Consider the following 18,278-nt stretch of genomic DNA (forward strand, 5'->3'; position numbering starts at 1 on the left):
TGGGTAGGTAAAGAACAAGTAGAAATTAGGTGGGTAAAGAGGGAATGGCAGGGTCAGAGACAGAAAGAATAGTGTGTGTAAAAGCTAAGAGGTTATGAAAGACATATTGAGTTTAGGAAAACAAAGAAATTTAACAAGACTGAAACATATAAATCTGGGGGAAGGTTTAAGAGATCAGGCTGGAGATGTAAGCAAGTCCAGCTTGAGGAAGTACTGGTATAATGGAAGACGATGAGCTCAGTTTGCGATGCACTCAAGTCGGGTGCTGTGGGGCAGCCAAGCGAGGATGTCCAGAAGGCAGCAGGATGGAGGAGAGTAGCGCTCAGGAGGGAGTTCTGGATGGGAGACACGGATTTGGGGGGCATCGCTGTTTAATTTTAAGTGCAGCAATGCAAAATAAATAAATAAATATATATATATATGCCTCACATTATTTTATGAGCAAAAACAACCATTACATTTTTGGTAGTGCTGTTTTTCCAACTGCTTTTATATTAAATACACATTTCCAGTAAAACGTGAGATAAGGAGACATTTCGCCAAAGCAAACCTATCCTGTGGTTTCATTACCTGTAAAATGGCATGATAAGCTCGACTCATGTATGCAAGCCAGGCCTGTGGAAGAAAAATCGCACGATGCCACTCTGAAAGCTGGATATGAACCTGTGGGAAAAATGTACCACAGCATGTTAGACTACACAGTATTAAAACAGAATAAAATTATAACTGTATCATCACTTCTTTCTTTTCTTTAAGTGGTTTAGATTCTGAAAACAAACCAAATCAGTCTAGGATCAGAACCACAAATAATATCTTTTGGATATTCCTAAGGAGAAGAGTTTAGAGTCTTGTGAAGACAAAATAGAGTAAGCATAGAATTTTGTAAATCGAAGCAAATAAAATCCTACAATAATAACAAGTTAAAATGTACATGTAATACAAATCTACCCTTGAAAATTAGGGGCAAACTCTAATTTCAAGGCCTCTTGCCAATGTCAGGAAACTAGGCATTGTCTAACAAATCCCCCTAGTAATTTTAAATAAAAATAAATATTGCTCATATCCTGGATTTCCAATATGACCATTCTGAAGTAATAAACTTATATTGCCAACAGAAATATCATGTTGTATAGAAACCACAGTGGTAAGAGCATGCAAATGAGTACTGCACACAGCAATTGTGCACACCACTAGATCAATGGCCTTTAATCAGTGTGGGTAAACAAGAGAAAAATTATATATGCCAACATGGAAACCCTGTTTCTCAATAGAAGCCCAGACAAAACATCTGGTTTTCATAGTCATTTCTGTTTCTACCTATTAGTACACGGCTCTCTTGCAACAAATCTTCCCAAGGTCTGCTTCTGTTAAAGAAAGATCAATCAAGAAAAACAGTCACAGTGCATCATATTTCAAGATTCCTGTAACACATCAAAAGTCAAACAACTAAAACTTTAGTCTGTGTCCTACAGACTAGAGAGAGAGAGAGAGAGAAAACAAATCTGTATGTAATTACACCAGAATCATGATAACTACTGTTTAAGGACATTTTATTGTATTATAAGGATTAATATTCTCCAGTGCCTTGTGACAGGGAAGATAAGAAGATAATAGTCTCTCTGAATACAGTTGGTTCCCACGGCCTCTAGTATGTTCTTTAATCCCAGTCTTAGCGAGGTCCTACTATATACAAGGTACTGTGGAAAGATGAGAAGATTATCTGTGTCTGCAGAGACTTTTCCACCAGTGAGAGACCCAGAAATGGACACAAATAGGAAGAATCCATGGGAATAAAGAAAACAAAGAGATTAATTCCGACTGCTATCTATTACTTCTAATGGCATTGCGGTTTTTAAAAAATTGATCTTATACAGTATGAAACAGATACTCAGCCATGAGATGAACTTAAAAGTAATTATAAAGACAGGACTTTTCCTGAATAAGTACTACAACGAGCAGGGTGAGGGGAGCCTTGTCAACAAGTCAACAAAAATCCTTGAAGGAATGAGTCCTCCAGCTCCTGCTTCTTCTCCTGTTATTCAGGTGGCAAACTACAACCTAGGTTCTATTTCCAGTTGGGGAGGCGTTGATCAGGTTTTGGCTCTGCTCTTTATCTCCAAAATGTGGGCAGTTTTCTTTAACTTTTTTCCTATCAGTTCTGTTCCCTTTTCATAAAATATAATAATTATCTTCAAGTCCTATTTTGACACCTGGATTTAACAGAAACAATACTCAATCACCACAACCAAAACATTTCTCTCTTACTTTACAAGCTTAAAATATTTTTAAATTTTTGCCAAATAACCCACAGAATCATTGTACTACTGAGAATACCCTTAGCCTCAGCAAATTGGCAAAAGAGCAATTTGCGGGGAAGACAATGGTCTCACAATTGCTTTTTAAACTTGAGTTTTAAAAAGGAAAGGATTATGGAAAAAATGTAAATGAAAATGAGCATATCAAATGTTCAGCCTCTAAACATGAAAACATTCATGCCAGGAAACCTATTTAAAAGGAGGTTATAAACTCAAGGTTAAAGCTAATCCTCTTCCTGCTGCTTCAACCATAGCTGAAGGTGGGTACAGGAGCACAGTAGAATGCTTCAGCCTAGACGCCAGCCTGAACTCCCCATGTTTTATGGGATTATACCCTAGTTTTAGTGTTCTATGGAGTCAGCTGTGCACAAATCTCTTTAAAAATGCATTTTCTTGCTTTTGCTTTTTCTCTTAATGAAGAGAGACTTTAGAGAAACAGCTTGAAGAAAGTCATGCCCTTAAAGTGCCATTGTGTCACAAGCTAAAAGGACTCCCCTGACCATTTTTAACAAAAACATATTTTAGAATGCTATTTCAATTTAATATACTGTATAGTAATCCATATCACCTATATTTTAGGTTAATGTTACTAGGGTGAAAAATAAATTCAATTAGCATTTATAAAGTATGACAATTATGTCCAATTTGCTATACTTGTGAGAAGCCTTTGAAAAAAATCCAACCAACAAAATAAGTTCAAATCATGAAGTTGCAACCTAGTTATTCAGCAGATGATAAAGTAGGGTTCTCGATCACTGTATCACTCAGCTTTAATGAATGTGTGGAATTTTTTTTTTATATAAGTAACTACACATACTCTTGCAATGACAGCTATCTGATGGAGAATTGAGATGCACGGTCCTATGGCTTAGGGAAGAATAAAAGTCAAGTTTCAATGCGTAAGAGGCAGTGAGTTATAATGAAACATTACACATGTGCCCAAAGAAGAGACCACAATAGGAATATATACATGGGAGGGAAGAATGCTAATGAGGTGAGGGCAGGGATAGGAGCAGGTTATAGAGTTAAATAGGGTGGTTAGAGTAGATCTTGTAGAGAAGGTAAAGTATGGGCAAAAACTTGGAGGAGGTGAGGATGTAAAGACCAAAGTAAGTGCTAATGGGAATAAAAAATGGTTCAGCTGGTATGGAAAACACTTTAGTGGTTCCTCAGAAAGCTAAACATAGAAATACCATATGACTGAGCAATTCCACACCTAGGTATACACCCAAAACAACTGAAAACAGGTATTCAAACAAATCCATGTACATCAGTGTTCATAGCAGCACTTTCACAATAGCCAAAAGGTAGAAACAATCCAAATGTCCATCAATGGAAAACTAGAAGAATAAAATATGCAATATGTATATAATGAAATATTATTTGGTCATAAAAAGAATGAAGTACTGATACACTATGGCTGAACCTTGAAAACATTAAGCCAAAGTGAAAGAAATCAGGCACAAATGGTTACGTGTTATATGATGTCACTTATATGAAATATCCAGAATAGGTAAAGCCATAGACACAGAAGGTAGATTAGTAGCTGCCAGGGGGAGAGGGGAAGGGAGACAGGAAGAAAGGAGGAGGGAATAGAAAGTGGATGCTTCATGGGGACATGGTCTCATTTGGAAGAGATGAAATGTTTCGGAACTAACATTTCCAAATAGAGGTGATAGTTGTACAACATTGTATATGTACTAAATGCCAGTGAATTGCACACTTTAAAATGGTTTTATGTTATGTGAATGACACCTCAATTTAAAGATAATGGCAAGGCAAAGGTCCTGGGCAAGCACACAACTGACCTGTTTGAGAAAGAGAAAAGAGGCCAGTCTAAATACAATAGACAAAATGAGCAAAACACAGAGTAGAAAGAGAAAAAGTTCGTGAATTAATGGGGACCCAGAGAATTCAGGGCCTTCTAGGGCACTGTTCAGGACTTGCTTTTATTCTTACTGAAGAGAGGACCATTATAAGTTTTTGAGAAAAAGAATTACATGATCTAATTTATATTGTAAAAGGACAATGCTGACTGCTCTGTTGAAAATAGACTAAGGATAGCAAAGGTCAACACAAGAAAACCTACTCAGAGGCCACATCAACAATCCAGGAAAGAGATAAAGGCAGCTCAGAAAGAGCTTTATCAGTAACACAGAAGAATGATGATTTTCAAACATTTAACTATGTAATTCTTCTACCCTATCCCAAATTCAATATAAAGTAAAATGCCAATATATAAGACAAAAAGCTGAAGCAAAATTTGTCCCGATGAAGTGAGGATAGGCTAGGACCTGGAGTTCAGTCCTCTTAGTCATTTGAGGTTGTCAGGAGATGGAGGTGGTGAAAGGGGCTGACTACAAAGGAGCATGGGGAAATGTTTGAGGGTGGTAGAACTACTCTCATCTTGACCATAGTGCTGGTTGGAGGAATGTGTGCACTTACCAAAAATCATAGAACTAGACAGTAAAATGGGAGAACTCTAGTGTATTCATATTATACCCAAATAAATACAGAATTTAAAATACCTAGTTTAAAAAAATCACAAGTTTTAGAACATGTACTTCTCAAACTTTCACCTCTCACCATCTATTAGACTTTGCACCCTTCTTTGTCATCATCATTCAAAATCCACCCTTCCTCTTATCTTTCCTGTTCCCATCAAATATTATCTATCGATGTTCCAGTTACCCAGGTTTGAAATTTCTGATTTATCTTGGGAGTCTCCCTTGCCTTGAGACTCAATTCTTGAGTCCACTTCTGAAATACTTAATATATATGTCCCAACTTTTTCCTTTATTTGGTTTAGTCCTATCTGATTCCTGCCTAGATTAACATGATCTAGTAACTGATCTCTTAACAGCTTAAAACCTTTCTTTGTCCTAACACATCCCCAATGGTGCTGCTCTTACTATTAATACATTAACTCAGAACTTTCCAAAACCTCTGATGGCTCATTAAAGAATAAAGTCCAAACTCTTTTGTATAATGTTCAAAGTCTTTTAGAATTACTTGAAGAAATAACTGCTGGCCAAGACCTTCAACCAATTTCTCCACCTGAAGTCTTGCTCCTCTCTTTTACAAAACCTATATTCTGGCTGCATTGAATTATGAACCAGTCCCCAAGCTTGTCTTATACTTTACAGGATCTTTGCACTCACTGCTTCCTCTGCCTTGAATGACCCATTTTCCTCTCATTTCTACTTACCAAAATAATTTTTCTCATCTCCATATTTCCAGTACATATGTGCCTCTCCCACAACACTCCACAGATTCTGTCTTTAGATCTTAATCTCATGCAATCCTAAGGAGCGGAGGTCATGTTCTATTCATGCTGGAATCCCTCCCATGGTACCCATAACAGTGTCTCGCACATAAGTGTTCAATTAAGTACCTGCTGAGTTTAACAGAATTAAATACATAGCATTCTCTTTAAGACAAATTCTTGTTATGTGAAAATCATACTATCACAAGCAAGTATTTGCAGAAAATTATGGTGTTCAAGTTTTAATCATTCTGGAAACACAACATTTAAAACTTATTTTAAATAGACACAGAGTTGTTGAGAAGCTAGTTTTTTGAGATTTTACAAAAGCAAGTCTAAAATGTTCCAGCCAGGAAAGGTTTAATTCCAGATGAAAACATATTGAATGACATGGTAAAATTTTAAAGCAGATATTATAATTTTATATATTGAAATTCTGTAAACTTTTAAATCTGTATGATGTAAGCTTTAATTAAGTATACTTGAAATACTATCACAACAGGAAATGTTCTGCTTAGACACATAATTCGCAATTGTAGGGGAATGATGGGAGAGAAAATGAAAAGGTAATCATGCTTCCTCATACATGTTTTACTACAAGGGACTACATATCCATCTAATTAGTTAATTTACAGTTCAGAATACTTTGTCCAAAAATTTGGTATTGCATTCCGCCTCTTGAGTGATCTTAACGAATATGATTATTCCATCTACAAGAAAATACCCATTATAAGAGCCCTTCATTAAATACTATAAATCAGGTAACAAACTTCGATGGCGTTCTTTGATTGTCAAACCAGAATGGGATTGGAAGAGTAGCATGTAAAAACTGACAAGTAAACTAAGTATTTGCTATTAATTTTAAAACCCCAATCTTATAAACGCATTTTTCATGCTTGCCATATGTAAACATTATTATCAAAATAAACGTATTTAACTTCAACTGCTACACAGACACACAGATGAATACTGAACCACCACATTTAGCTTTATCACACACACACACACACACACACACACACACACACACACACAGTTTCCACATTCCCAGAAGAAAAACCAGTTGCAACTGGTATTAGAGACCCCAAAAGCCACTCAATATCCCATTATTTATATACAAGAAATAATGGGCTTCAGTATTCCATCGATAGTAATCTTGTTGGGACAAAATTACTGTTAGACCTGTTCCTTTGACAGATAGTGACGAGAAGAGAAGGGAGGACACTTTTTAAAGTAAAATGACAATCATCTCTTTCCAGGTGTTTTCTGGAAATTTAATATTCTCTCCCCAACGTTTCCTCCTTCCTTCCCTCTCTCCCTCCTTCTCTCCTACCTCTCCACTGTTTCCAATCAGGATAACATTAGCTTGAAAGCTGACAATTCAGTCACATCTCAAGTAACCATTTATTCTGTTATTTAATAGAAGGGGAGAAACCCAGTTACCATAACAACTCACATCCACATGGTAATTATGGAGTATCTAAAATATAGCAAACCATACTTTTCACAGTGTTTTCTAGGGCGAATGTGTAAGAAGCACAGATACCACTTCTCCCCACTATTATTCACAATGTTCATCTAATTGTTTCGTATTGCACAGATGCTAACATTATTCCTTGTACTTCATACCAAATATGTTTTTTAAAATAAAGACGACACTGAAAGAAAAAGGCAAATACACTTCTTATATTTTAAATGATTGGTTACAGCATATGTACTTTTCTAGGGAAAAATTTAAAGGAGGCAGGAAAACAAAATTAATTTATTAGGTAAAAAGAATCAAATGATTATCACTTGAAAAAAAGAAGAAAGAATGTAGAACTAAAGCTTTTATTTACAATACAGCTGCCAATAGGTCTGAAAAAGTTTTCTCTGAAATAAAAATGAAGAGAGAACTCATTACCTAATGCTGAGGCAGAAATATGGTTGGGTAGCAGCAGCAGAAACAGGCAAATTTGCATGTGCACAAGAATGGAGAAAATAATGAAGCCAGATTGCCATTCTCATCCAGGGACAAATCAGCATCAGCCAATTTAGGTGAGAGTGTCATGTCAGAGTTAGAAACGCCAAGGATAACAAGACTGGCAGCAAATTTCAGGGAAGGAAACTGTCATTCACCTTCAGCTTCCTCTGCAACAGGAGCCAAGTTAACCTCAGGATGAGAAGTAGGTATACATCAGAACAAAAGAGGATAGCCACTTGAGCTTGGAGAAGCCCTAGCTGATCTGAAATGACCACTGCTTGTCCCCTGTAAAAAGGAGCAAAGAGAGAGGCCACTTCAGTTTTAGAGAAGCCTAAACAAGATTGTCATTCTGCAGAACTGCTCCTGGTGTGTCAGGCCAACCCCAAATCAAACTTGGATCTATGATTCTTCTAAAAGTAACATGGGAGAATTTCACTTTAAGAAAAGACAAAGAAAAAAATCCAAAAGTTTTTAAAAATAAGAGGATATAATACTTTCCAAGGAAATTTATCACAGATTACATTAAACAGCTAGCTCTCCATAGCATTGAAAATTACTTAGCTTAGCAACCATGTAGTTAAAGAAGTATCAACAATTAACACAAATCAAAATAACTTCAAAATACGGAAAGCGAAGGTTTCTAGTCCAGCCTGTAAGGAAGTTGGAAGTCACTACTCCATCTTAACAACAACTAAAAAGCTAAACAAACTATAAAACCAACAACTGTTATGAGATCTGTAAAAGAAAATGAGGTCACAGAGCAAAGTGCTGCTCTCAAAGTTGGAGAGACAGACAGGCAGCTACAGAGACAATCACAGCTTACCAAAGTAGAAACCCACAGACAGAAACCACCATAGTAACCAGTGCTGGGGCAGAAAAACCTGAATGATAGTTGATGAATGGCTAGAGGCTAAGAATGGACAAGATTGAGAATTTAAAACTCTAGGTGGACCCAGTCATAGGGAGGGTTTTAGCTCCAGAAGCTCTATGAGTTTTAGCTCTATGAGTTTTAGCTCCAGAAGCTCAATCAGTTCTCATAGTGAATATCAGAAAAAAAACTCACCTTGTGATCACAGCAGGGGGAGGGGAAAAACATTTTGAAATATAACAGCATTCTATTCTTAACAAGGTCTGCCACCAGAAAAAAGAAACTATACAACAGAGCCTAACCTAATAGTTTTATCAGCACCTAACCAGCCTGGAGGAAAGAAATACCCATCTCCAAGATCCTGTAGCCTTCTAAGTGGGTGAAGGGAAATAGACAACTCTAGCCCATTCCAGCCATCCTATCCCACTTAAGGAAGTGAAAAAGAGAAAAAAATCCAAATCCTGGGAAACACTTGTGAAAGTTCTAGGCTCACTATGAGATTGAGACCTAATTATAGGGTTACGGAATGACTCTACTCCTCGACCACCTTACCGCTACATTACTAAAGACCTATTTACTTTATTTCCTTTTACCTAATATGTATGTCTGGTTATCAAGAGACAACTACAAGGAAGACTAAAAGGTAAAATACATAGTTTAAAGAGACAGAGCAACTATCAGAACCAAGTAAGGATATGGCAGGGATGCTGGAATTAATTAACAGACTCTGAATTGAAAATAACCGTGATTAATGTGGTAAAGGCCATAACAGATAATAGAGACAATATGCAAGAACAAATGAACAATGTAAGCAGAAAGATAGAAAAATCAAAGATTCCCCTGCAAAAAATAAATGCTAGAGATGAAAAGCATGGTAACAGAAATGAAGAATGCTTTTAATGCGCTTATTAACAGACTGGACACAACTGAGGAGAGAATCTCTGATATTGAGGATATCTCAATGGAAACCTCTAAAACTAAAAAGTGAAGAGGAAAAAGAATGAAGCAAAGAAAACAGAATATCTAAGAACTGTGGAACAACTACAAAAGTTATAACATACACATAATAGGAATTCCAGACAAATAAGGGAGAAAAAAATTGAAGAAATATTTGAAATCATCTTGAGATTTTCCCAAATTAATGTCAGACATCAAAGCTCAGTTATAGGAGGCTCAGACAACACCAAGTAGGATAAATGCCAAAAACCTATAGGTGTGTGGATATTGCATTTAAACTACATAAAAGCAATGATTTTTTTAAATTCTGAAAAAAGCCAGAAGGAAACATACCTTACCTATAGAGAAGCAAAGATAAGTTTTATATCCACCTTTCTACCAGAAAACATGCAAGCAAGAAGAGAAGAGAGTGAAATAAAGTGCTGAGAGAGCAAAACGACCAACCTAGGATTCTGTACCCCAGAAAATGATCCTTCAAAAATAAAGAAGAAATAAAGCCTTGCTCAGACAAGCAAAAATTGAGAAAATTTATTACCCGTACATTTCCCTTGCAGGAAATGTTTAAAGTTTTTTTAGGTAGTAAGCACATTATAGAGATCAGAAGCTCAGATCTAGATAAAGAAAGGAAGGCATCAGAGGAGGGATAAGTGAACATGAAATAAAAGCTTTTATTTTCCTATTCTTAATCTAACAGATAACAGCTTGTTAAAAAATAATAATAGTAGTCATGTATATGATCACATATGCTTATGTATAAGTGAAATGAATGATAGCAATGATACAAGGAATGAGAGGCAAAATTAGGATTATTTGTTATTATAAAGTATTTACACCACCTGTGAAGTGGTATAGTGTTGTTTGCAAGTAGATATAGATTAGTTGTAAATATATATTGCATACTGTATGGCAACCACTTAAAAAGTAAAAAGAGAAACATAACTGATATGCTAACAAAAGATAAAAAAATCATACAAAATGTTCAATTGAAACCAAAGGGACAAAAAGAGAATACAAAAGCAGAACAAAGAAAATGAGCAACAAACAAAAAAAAGTAACAAATATAGAAGATATTAATCAAAATATATCAATAATCATTTTGGAAGCAAATTAAGATTGTCAAAGTAGATAAAAAACTGAGACCCAACTACATGTTGTCTACAAGAAATCTACTTTAATGTAAAGACACATACAGATAAAATGTAAATGGACAGAAAAAGACACTATGCTAATATTAATCAAAAGAAAGCAGGAGGACCTATATTAATTTATGACAGAGAAGACTTGACAACAAGGAAAGCTGTCAAAAATAAAGAGGGACATTACATACTAAATGGATCAATTCTCCAAGAAGACATAACAGTCCTTAGAGTGTATGCTCCTATTAATGAAGCATCAAAAGATATAAGGCAAAACCTGATAGAATTCCAAGAAGAAATAGATTAATCCACTCATATAGCTGGAGACTTCAGGAGACTTCAACACTTCTCTATCAGAAATGGACAGATCCAACAAGCAGAAAACCAGTAAGGACATAGTTGAACGCAAAAACACCATCAATCAACTGGATATAATTGACATCTACAGGCTATTTCATGCAATGACAGCAGAACACACATTCTTCTCAAGCTCACATGTAACATTCACCAATATTGACCACATTCTGAACCATAAAACACACCTTAACAAATTTAAAAGAACCATAACACACACCTTAACAAATTTAACAAATTTAGAAATTAACATGAGCAGTGAAAGATGGGATATCACTACAGACTCTCTGGAGACTGAAAGAATAATAAGGAAAGAATATATATAACTCTATGCCCACAAATTTGATAATCTAGATGTAATGGGCCAATTCCCTGAAAGACACGATCTGCTAAAACTCACATGAAAAACAGATATATTATTTGAATAGGCCTGTATCTATTAAAGAAGTTGAATTGACAATTAATAACCTTCCAACACAGAAAGCACCAGTCCTAGATGTGTTCACTGGTGAACTGTATCAAACATTTAAGGAGGATATCACGCCAATTCCAAACAGTCTCTTTCAGAAGGCAGAAGCAGAGAAAACACTTCCTAACTCATTATATGAGGTCAGCATTACCCTAAAACTAAAACCAGACAAATGTATTAACAAGAATAGAAAATCTCACAGCATTATCTCTCACGAACATAAATGTAAAAGGCCTCAACAAAATATATGCAAATTAAATCTAACAATGTAAAAAAGAATTATACACCACAACCAAATGGATTTGAGGTACACAAGACTAAATCAATATTAGAAAATCAATTAATGTTTATTCCAGCATATCAACAGGGTAAAGAAGAAAAATCACATAATCGTATCAATACATGCAGAAAAAGCATTTGACAAAATCCAACAGTTTTTCATGATAAAAACTCTCAGTAAACTAGAAATAAAGAACTTCCTCAACTTGATAAGAATATCTACAAAACACCCACAGCTAACATCACAATTTTGAGAAACTACAAGCATTCCCACTAAGATCAGGAGTAAGACAAGGATGTCCTCTCTCACCATTCTTTTTCAACATCATACCTGGAAATCCTTTCTACTGATATAAGACAAAGAGAAAGTAAAATGTATGCTGAAGAGAAGAAAGAAACAAAATTGTCTTTGCTTGCAGATGACATGAGTATGTATATAGAAAATCTGAAAAAGTTGACAAAAAACTCCTGGAACCCATAAGCACTTATAGCAAAATTGCAAGACACAAGGTTACAATACAAAAATCAATTGCTTTCCTATATGACAGCAATGAAAAAATAGAAGTTGAAATTAAAAACACAATAGCATTTGCATTAACACCTCCAGAAATAAAATACTTAGGTGTAAACCTACATACACACACACACACACATACACACACACACACACACACACACACACACACAGAGACATATAAATGTGTGAGTATATATAATACCTATAGGAGAAAATTACAAAATTCTAATGAAAGAAATCAATAATGAATGAAATAAATAGAGAAATATTCCAGGTTCATGGATTGGAAAGCTCAATATTGTCAGGCTGTCAGTTCTTCCTAACTTCAATTCTCAAAATCTCAACACAGTCCCACTCAAAATTTCACCAAGTTACTTCCTGGATAACAAACTGATTCAAACGTTCATATGAAGGGACAAAGGACAAAGAAGAGCCAACACAATATTGAAGAACAAAGTTGGAGGAATGACATACCTAACTCCAAGACTTACTACAGAGCTACAGTAATCAAGAAAGCATGGTATGAACCAATGACTAGAGAAATAGATCTAAGAAACAGAATAGAAAGTCTAGAAACAGATGTATTTAAATATAGTCCGTTAATATTTGAGAATAAGTCAGAGTAAAGCAATGGAGAAAGGATAATCTTCTCAACAAATGATACTTAAACAACCAGATATCTTGAGGCAAGAAAAAAAAAAAAAAGAATCTAGACCCTGACTTTACACTCTTCATAAATATTAACTCGAAATAGATTATAGATATCAATGTAAAGCACAGTACTGTGAAGTTACTAGAAGATAACACAGGATAATATCTATAATGTTAGGCTTGATGACAGCTTTTCAGAAACAATATCAAAGGCACTATGTGTTAAATAAACAATGGATATGCTGGACTTCATTAAAATAAAAATCTTCTGATCTACAAAAGGCACTGTCAAGAGAATAGATAAGCCATAGTCTGTAAGAAAATATTTGCAAAAGACAGATCTGATAAAGGACTATTATCCAAAATATACAAAAAAATCTTAACACATATCAGGGATATGCTAATGAAAAAACAATGAAATGTCACTACACACCAATTAGAATGGCCAAAATCCAGACCACAACACCAACTGCTGACAAGGCTTTGGAGCAACAGGAAGGAGATGCAAAATGGTACAGCCACTTTGGAAGATGCTTTGGCCATTTTTTACAAAACCAATACAGTCCAGCAAGTGTGCTCCTTGGCATTTACCCAAGAGTTGAAAATCATCTCCACACAAAATTCTGCACAAAGATGTTTAAAGTAGTTTTATACATATTGGCTAAAACTTGGAAGCAACCAAGATATCCTTCTGTAGGTAAGTGGACAAATCAACTGTAGTATATCTAGACCATGGATTTTTATTCAATACTAAAAAGAAGTCAGCTATCAAGCAATGAAAATACATGAAGAAAACAAATGCCTAATACTAAGTGAAATCAGCCAGTCTGGAAGATCTGCATACCGTATGATTCTAACTACTTGACATTATGGAAAAGGCAAAACTATAGAGACAGTAAAAAGATCAGTGGTCACCTGGAGTTAAGGAGAAGGAAGGGATGAATAGGAGATTACAGAAGGGTTTTAGAAAGTAAAACTACCGTGTATAATACTAAAATGATTATATGATTATATGCATGCCACTATGCATTTGTTCAAACTCACAGAATGTTTAACACCAAGAATAAACCCTAATATAAACTATAGGCTTTGGGTAATGTGTCAATGTAGGTTCATCATTTGTAACAAATATACCACTCTGGTGGGGGATAATGGGAAGATGAGTGGTAGGCATGAGGGCAGAATGAGCAGGGAGTTACATGAGAACGCTCCATACACTGCTCTCAATTTTGCTGTGAACCTAAAACTGCTCTAAAATACAAAGTATATTTTTAGAAATGAGGACAGAGCACTTCTAAATTCAAAATAAAGCTCTTTTAGCCATTGATTCACTTGCTCACTCACTCTCATGTAGTTGTAGCCATTGAGAAGGGTATAGAATATCCTGTAGGGACATGGATTCTTTAGGGGCTGTTATTAATAGAAATGAATAACAAAACACACAGTATATAAGGGCTTATTTACATGCCAGTAAGATCCTATTTCTTAGTAAGACCACCGCAATCATTAGATTTACCACTAATAGTAGCATTTCTGGAAAAAGAAAACTATCCCACTACATGTACATAGGAAGTACAGAAACACCTCAGACAGGTTTGGTCCCAGACAAATGCATTAAAGCTAATAATCCAATAAAGAGAGTCATACAATATTTTTGTTTCCTAGTGGATATAAAAGTTATGCTTACACTATACTATATTATGTAATAGCATTACATCTTTAAAAAAACAATGTACATATCTTAGTTTTAAAATAATTTGTTACTGCTGGGCATGGTGGCATGTACCTGTAGTCCTAGCTACTCAAGAGACTGAGATGGAAGGATCCCTTGGGCCCAGGAGTTGGAAGCTGTAGTGTTCTGTAACTGCACCTGTGGAGAGTCACCGCACTCCAGCGTGGGCAACATAGTGAGGTCCCATCATTAAAAAAAATTTTTTTAAATATTCGACTGATAAAAAAATGTAAATAATTATATAAATCTTTGACAAGTCCTAAACTTTTTGTGGGTGGAAGGTCTTGCCTGGATGTTGATGGCTGCTGACTGATTAGGGTGGCTGATGAATGTTAGGGTGGCTGAGTCAATTTCTTAAGATAACAATGAAGTTTACTCCATTGCTTAATGTTTCCTTTCACAAAAGATTTCTCTGAAGCATGCAATGCTGTTTGATAGCTTCATCCATAGAACTTCTCTCTAAAGTGGAATCAATCCTCTCAAACCCTGATACTGCATTATCAGCTAAGTTTATGTAATATTGTAAATCCTGTGTTGTCAATTCAACAATGTTCACAGCATCTTCACCAGGAGTAGATTCCATCTCAAGAAACCACTCTGTTCATCCATAAGAAGCAACTCCTCATGATTGTAGCAGTTCAGTCACATCCTCAGGCTCTACTTCTAATTCTACTTCTCTTGGTACCCTTCCCACATCTGCAGTGACTTCCTCCACTGAAATCTTGAACTCCTCAAAGTCATCCAAGAGGGCTGGAATCAATTTCTTCTAAATACTGGTTAACATTGATATCTTGACCCTTCATATAAATCATGGATGTTCTTAATGACATCTACACAGTGAATCCTTTCCAAAAGGTTTTCAATTTATTTTTCCCAGATCCAACAGAGGAATCACTATCTATGCCAGCTATAGCCTTACAAAATGTATTTCTTAAATAAGACTTGAAAGTCAGAAATACTCCTTGATCCATGGGCTGCGGAAGGGATGTTGTGTTGGCAGTCATAACAACAACATCCATCACCTTGTACACCTCCATCAGACCTATTGGGTGACTAGGTGCATTGTCAATTAGCAGTAATACTTTGAAAGGAATCTTTTTTTTTTTCTAAGCAGTAGTTCTCAATGGTGGGATTAAAATATTCGGTAAACCATGTATAAACAGATATGCTGTCATCCAGGCCTTGTCCCATCTCTAGCACACAGATATAAGAGATTCAGTGTAATTCTTTAGAGCACGAGGATTTTCAGAATTGTAAGTAAAGTTGAACTGGCTTCAACTTAAGTCATCAGCTGAATTAGACCCTAACAAGACAGCCAGCCTTTCCTTTGAAGCCAGGCACTGACTTCCCTTCAGTTATAAAGTTCCTACAAGGCATCTTCTTGCAATAGATAGCTCTTCCATCTGCATTGAAAATGTGTTGGTTAGTGTAGCCATCTTCATCAATGATCTTAGCTAGATCTTCTGGATAACTTGCTGCAGCTTCTACGTCAGCACTTGCTGCTTCACCTTGCCCTTTTGTGTTAGGAAAATCGCTTCTTTCCTTACACCACATGAACCCCAACCTCTGCTACCTTCAAACTTTTCTTCTGCAGTTTCCTCACCTCTCTTAGCCTTCACAGAATTAAAGAGTGTTCCAGTCTTCCTCTAGATTAGGCTTTGGCTTAAGGGAATGTTATGGCTGGTTTGTTCTCTTATCCAGACCACTAAAATTTTCTCTAAATCAGCAATAAGGCTGTTTTGCTTTCTTATCACTCGTGTTAGCACTTTTAATTTCCCTCAAGAACTTTTTCTTTGCATTTAAAATTGGCTATTTGGTGCAAGAAGTCTAGCTTTCAGCCTGTCTCAGCTTTCAATATGCCTTCCTCACTAATCTTAATCATTTCTAGCTTTTGATTTCAAGTGACAGATATGTAACTCTTCCTTTCATTTGAACAATTAGAGGCCATTTTAAGAGTTATTAATTGGCCTAATTTCGATATTGTTGTGTGTCAGGGAATAGGGAGGCCCAATTGGGGGGACATCTGGTTGGTGAAGAAATAAAAAAGCACACAACATTTATTAAGTTCATTGTGCTATGTGGGCATGGTTTGTTATACCTCAAAACAATTACAATCATAACTTCAAAGATCATTAATCATAGATCATCACAACAGATACGATAATAAAAAAGAAATATTTCACATAGAAAAAATCAATTTGATGATTATAAACTAGCAATAAGCAGTAAATTAAAATAAAAAGTCTAATTTGAATAGCATCAAAATACTTAGGTATATGTAATACTTACAAAATATGTCCAAGATTTATAATACAAAAAAAACCATAAATAGATAATTATACCTTGTTCATGGGTCTAGATACTCTATTACCAAGATGTAAGTCCTTTCCCAAGTTGACCTACAAATTCAATGCATTTACCATTGAAATCAGCAAACTTTTTTGTGGTTTCTTAAAACTGGTTTAAAATTTATATAGAAAAGCAAGAGACCTAGCATAGTCAGAACTTTTTTTGAAAGATGAAACAAAGTTGGAAGACTCATACTACTTGATTTCAAGACATTATAAAGTGAAAGTTATTCAGGTATGTCATTGTTGTGAAAGCACAAACCTACAGATGTCAGTGGAACAAAACTGAATACAAAAATAGACCCACACATATATGAGCAAATGATTTTTGCAGAAGTGCCTAGGTAATTCAGTGAATAAAAGATGGTATTTTCAACAAATAACTCATACATTATACAAAAATTAACTCAAATGGACCTAAGCTAAAAAGTAAACCTTAAAATGTGAAACTTCTGTAAGAAAACACAGAAGGAGATCTATTAGCTGAAAGATGGATAAATTAAACGTGGTATATCCATGCAGAGAAGCATTATTCTCACACAAAAAAGAATGAAGTACTAATACGTGCTACAACATGGAAAAACCCTGAAAACATTATACTAAGTGAAAGAAGCCAGACATTAAAAACCATGTATTGTATGATTATACTTATATGAAATGTCCAGAATAGGCAAATCTGTAGAGGCAGAAAGTAGATCAGTGGCTGGTGAAAGCTAAAGACAAGGGAAAATGAGGAGTGACTACTAATGGGTACACAGTTTCTTTTCTGGGTAATGAAATTGTTCTAAAATTGTTTGTGGGAATGGTTATACAACTCTGTGGATACACTGAAAACCACTGAGTTGCACACTTTAAATAAGTAAATTTTATGGTTTATGTGTTACACCTTATAGCAGTCCAATTTCACGCTGCTGATAAAGACATATCCAAGGCTGGGTAATTTACACAAGAAACAGGTTTAATAAGCTTACAGTTCTGTACAGCTGCAGAGGCCTCAAAATCATGGCAGAAAGCAAGGAGGAGCGAGTCACGTCTTACATAGATGGCAGTAGGGAAACAGAGAGCTTTTGCAGGGAAACTCACATTTTTAAAATCATCAGATCTCATGAGACTCATTCACTATCACAAGAACAGTGCAGGAAAGACCCGTCCCCATAGTTCAATCACCTCCCACTGGGTTCCTCCCACAGCATGTAGGTGTTACAATTCAAGATGAGGTTTGGAGGGGGACATAGCCAAACCATATCATAGCTCAATTTCTAAAAATAATTTAAAAGAATAAAAATAAAACACAGGAAAAAAGAAAATGAAAAATTTTTGTAATCTCAGATTAAACAAAAAGCAAGAACCATTTTGTAAAATTTGGTAAGTTGAAATTCTTCAAAATGAAAAGTCCACTCTTCAAAATACATTATAAAACAATA

The 18,278-nt window shown here is 35.4% G+C and overlaps 1 protein-coding gene across 11 annotated transcripts in view; it reads right to left on the reverse strand.

Annotated features, from left to right (window-relative positions):
• Nucleotides 1–18,278, reverse strand: part of FOCAD (focadhesin) — a 312,387-nt gene that overhangs the window by 84,901 nt on the left and 209,208 nt on the right. For all 11 annotated transcript variants that reach the window (XM_050761318.1, XM_050761319.1, XM_050761315.1 and 8 more), the window contains one exon: nt 571–663. In XM_050761318.1, the coding sequence (XP_050617275.1) occupies nt 571–663 (93 nt within the window). The remainder of the gene's footprint in view (nt 1–570; nt 664–18,278) is intronic.

This window comes from Macaca thibetana, chromosome 15 (genome assembly GCF_024542745.1).
Source record: "Macaca thibetana thibetana isolate TM-01 chromosome 15, ASM2454274v1, whole genome shotgun sequence".
NCBI lineage: Eukaryota > Metazoa > Chordata > Mammalia > Primates > Cercopithecidae > Macaca > Macaca thibetana.